The following is a 3479-nucleotide window of genomic DNA, read 5'->3' as shown; positions in this document are numbered from 1 at the left end:
GGCTTAGTCACACATTTAAAAAATAAAATGGAAGAATAGTTCAATGTTAATAAAGAGCAGTAATAATGTATATAAAGCTTTATAAATTTTGATATATAAAATGAAGTTGCTCAGTGAGGATTTAAAAGTAATAACCACATTGTGTCAGCTGATACAGTCCTGACACTTGGATACTTTAAGGAATTAGTCACAAGAATAAACTCCAAGAGCAAACAGCTAAGTGATGAGAAATACTGAATAGTCCAAGCCTGAAGAGTTATGAAAAGTCAACCACACTCAAGGAGGAAAGTTGTCCTAATAACTGATGCACCGATGCATCCGCTGTACCCATGCAGGGGAAAGGTGTTGAGAAGGATAAAGCTGGTGGTTGTCGTGATGTATGTAGGATTTCCACGTGATGACCTCATCGCAGGGACTCTAGAAGCCTCAAGTGAGAGTCACACAGTGATCAGAGCCTGCCACCCATTCGTGCCACTCTTTGCAGTATATCCCACCAGAATAATTGAAATGGATCAAAAACAGTTTGTGTGAAGAACACTTATCATTGCCCTCTGTGTAGCTCTAGAAGCAGGAGTGAGCCCAGGTAGGCGATGCTGAGAGAAACCCTCTAAGAAGAAATCCTTGGCTTTAATGGAATAGTACACAGAACATATTTTGCACCCTAAAAATGTGGAAAGGGGCTTACTCAGTAAGCACATATGTGAAAGCCAGGGTGTGAAAACCATACAGTAGTAATAAAGGTGATTTTAGGAAAATGCTATGATCATTGTTTACCCACCAGTTTTTGTTCTGTTGATTCAGTACATAATAAGACAGTCAGTCATCTTACCAGAGGGGTTGAAAATGACATATTGAAGGTGATTGCGTGTGCAGAGAAACTTAGCCAATTTGCGTATGTGACTCCACAGACAAACTTAAGCTGGAGCGGGATTTCAGCAGGTACAACTACCTGAGTCTGGATTCAGCCAAAGTTAACGGGGTGGATGATGCGGCCAATTTCAGGACTGTTAGGGTAAGTGAGATCCTTCCCTCATGCTTTAAAATGAGCAACACTCTCTTGCTCACTCAGAACTGGTCCCAGTTGTGCTCTTTCTTTAAAGCATAGCTGATGCTCCCTGAGGTATTAGACTTGCACAAGAGCTCATTACGTTTTTATTAGCTTGGCTTTTCACTAGCTTGAAACTGTGCAAGGTTGCAGAGGTGCTGCTCTGTGAGCACTCGGGACTTGACTGTTGATCAAAAGGAGCTTCCGTGTATTATCCTGAGGTTTAACTCTTAATGTTGTATGTAAATTCCAAATGTTTTGTAGTCAAAGCTTTGCAGCTAAAATTAATTTCTAAGTGTGAAAACTGCCCTTGGATCGTGTTAAATCTCAACTGTTTTTGAGGCAGAAAATCTTGTTTTTATACCGTTTAGAAAACTGAGGTGCAAACCCAAATACTCAGCATTCCGCTTTCATTAGAGAAGAAACGGCTTTCTGTCCAACTCCATTTTCTGTCTTTGTGCGGTACCTACTTTCAAAGTTAGTCTATGATGACAGGATGTGCTAACTAGCATTCTCATCGTGGACTGCTGGGGCTTATGGGTTGGGGTGGGGGTGGGAGCGAGAGGGGGCTGGGAGGGCACTGAGGTCCCCTGTGAGTAGCACAAGATTGCCATGTGTGGGCCAGTGAGATAGATCAGCAGACTAAGTGCATGCTTGCTTAAGCAAGCACAGGGCCCAGGGTTCGAACCCCAGCACCACATGCTGCACTGGCCTAACCCTCAGCGCGCTGAGCTGGCTACCAAGACCGGGTACACAACTATAATCCCAGCGCTGGGGAAGGAAAGGATGGGCGGCGGCTTTCCCTTGCTCTTTCGCCTTTTGTGTATGTTTGAAACTTTCCATAACAAACAAAGAAGTGTGTTATTTCCACTGCTGTGTAGTCTCTTTCTCACACATGAGCACGCACACAAATAATGCCAGCTGTTCTTGGGCAGAGCATCTCACAGAGCCTGTCTTTTGAGAACTGTGTAACCATGTTCGTATGGAAGCACGAGTCAGTTGACTCCTGGATGTGGTTGCAGTTAGAGAGTTGGGTCCAAGGCCAGTGCTGTAACCACTGTGCCTGGCACATAGTGTCAGTACTTGCAAGCTTAAGGTTGAGCCAGTGCCCCTGTTCCCGCTGCGCCTTGGAGGAGACACTCACTTTGCGATCCAGAGTGTTCTTGTATGTAAAATAAGGGAGGAGATTCGTTAGGCAACATCCAAGCATATTGATTGGTTTTGTTCCAGTAGCCAAGCACGGCTATCCCAGCGTGGACCTGGCTGCTCCTCCAGCCTCCTCTAAGCCCTCCGCCCAGCATGCAAGATGCTCTGGTCTAGAGTCACACCAAGGAAGACAGTAGCCTTAGCTTACGATTTTTCATTCCCCAGAAATAAATCTGATTGATCTTTTTTACAAAGATAAAGAGCCTCAGAAAGCAAGCAGGTGCTACCTCTCTCTCCCCAGAATGCCATGCAGATTGTGGGCTTCATGGACCACGAAGCCGAGTCTGTCTTGGAGGTGGTGGCGGCCGTGCTGAAACTGGGGAACATTGAGTTCAAGCCTGAATCACGTGTGAATGGGTTAGACGAAAGCAAAATCAAAGATAAAAACGGTAAGTCTGTGCGGACTCGGCTTTGTGTAGGAAATTGCCTTGAGCGTCTGCCCTGGTTTTCCTGTAGGAAACGAAGTGCTGCTTTGTGTTGGTTTGGAGAAACTTTCTAGTGAATCCGAGCTGAGACAATAGTGGCCGCCAAGTCTTCAGCTTTCTGATTTATTGTGTCGGGCTGTTGTACTTGAATGTGATTTAGGGCCCACTTTGGCCTTGGTAGTAATTATTAGCAGCGCACGGAGAGCCTCCTTCTGTGACTGTTTCCCTGTCCCCAACAGAGTTAAAGGAAATCTGCGAGCTGACTGGCATCGATCAGTCCGTTCTAGAACGTGCGTTCAGTTTCCGAACAGTGGAAGCCAAGCAGGAGAAAGTTTCAACGACCCTGAATGTGGCTCAGGTGGGTAAACTGGTGGCTACCAGAGAAAAAGTTTTGAGCTTGGTGGTATTTTTATATGAAATTGCGTGTTGTAAGCTCTTATTTCCACTGTTGTACTGTATTGGAAACATTGCTCCAGGCACTGGGGACGCAGTGATAAAGTGGACGGGGGTCTCAGCCCACCCTCGTGGAGCTTAAAATCCTGGAAGGGTGAGCTAGATAATAACAAGAGCAGACGCGAATGGCGCACAGCAGAGCAAGCCAGCCGCAGGCGACTGCACTGACCAAAAGAACCAGGGGAGCAGGGTGAGGAAGCGTGACGGCGGGGGCAGGGTGCCAGAGTATCCGAGCCAAGGGTGGTACAGGCTGTCCTGGGTTTCATGGGTGGTCATCCAAAGCTGCCAGGTTGCTCGCCACCCCGAGATGCCGGTCACAGCAGAGTGGGTGAGGCGATGCCGTGCAAGCT

At 46.7% G+C, this 3479-nt stretch overlaps 1 protein-coding gene across 1 annotated transcript in view; it reads left to right on the top strand.

Moving 5' to 3' along the window:
- Positions 1 to 3479, top strand: part of Myo1b (myosin IB) — a 202771-nt gene that overhangs the window by 129526 nt on the left and 69766 nt on the right. Inside the window, exons 9-11 of the mRNA XM_023712333.1 lie at positions 884 to 1012; positions 2493 to 2640; positions 2916 to 3034. Coding sequence (XP_023568101.1) covers positions 884 to 1012; positions 2493 to 2640; positions 2916 to 3034 — 396 coding nt within the window. The remainder of the gene's footprint in view (positions 1 to 883; positions 1013 to 2492; positions 2641 to 2915; positions 3035 to 3479) is intronic.

Source organism: Octodon degus, unplaced genomic scaffold, assembly GCF_000260255.1.
Source record: "Octodon degus isolate 3935 unplaced genomic scaffold, OctDeg1.0 scaffold00025, whole genome shotgun sequence".
NCBI lineage: Eukaryota > Metazoa > Chordata > Mammalia > Rodentia > Octodontidae > Octodon > Octodon degus.
The sequence above is the reverse complement of the archived record's forward strand: the minus strand, read 5'-3'. Positions and strand labels throughout refer to the sequence as shown.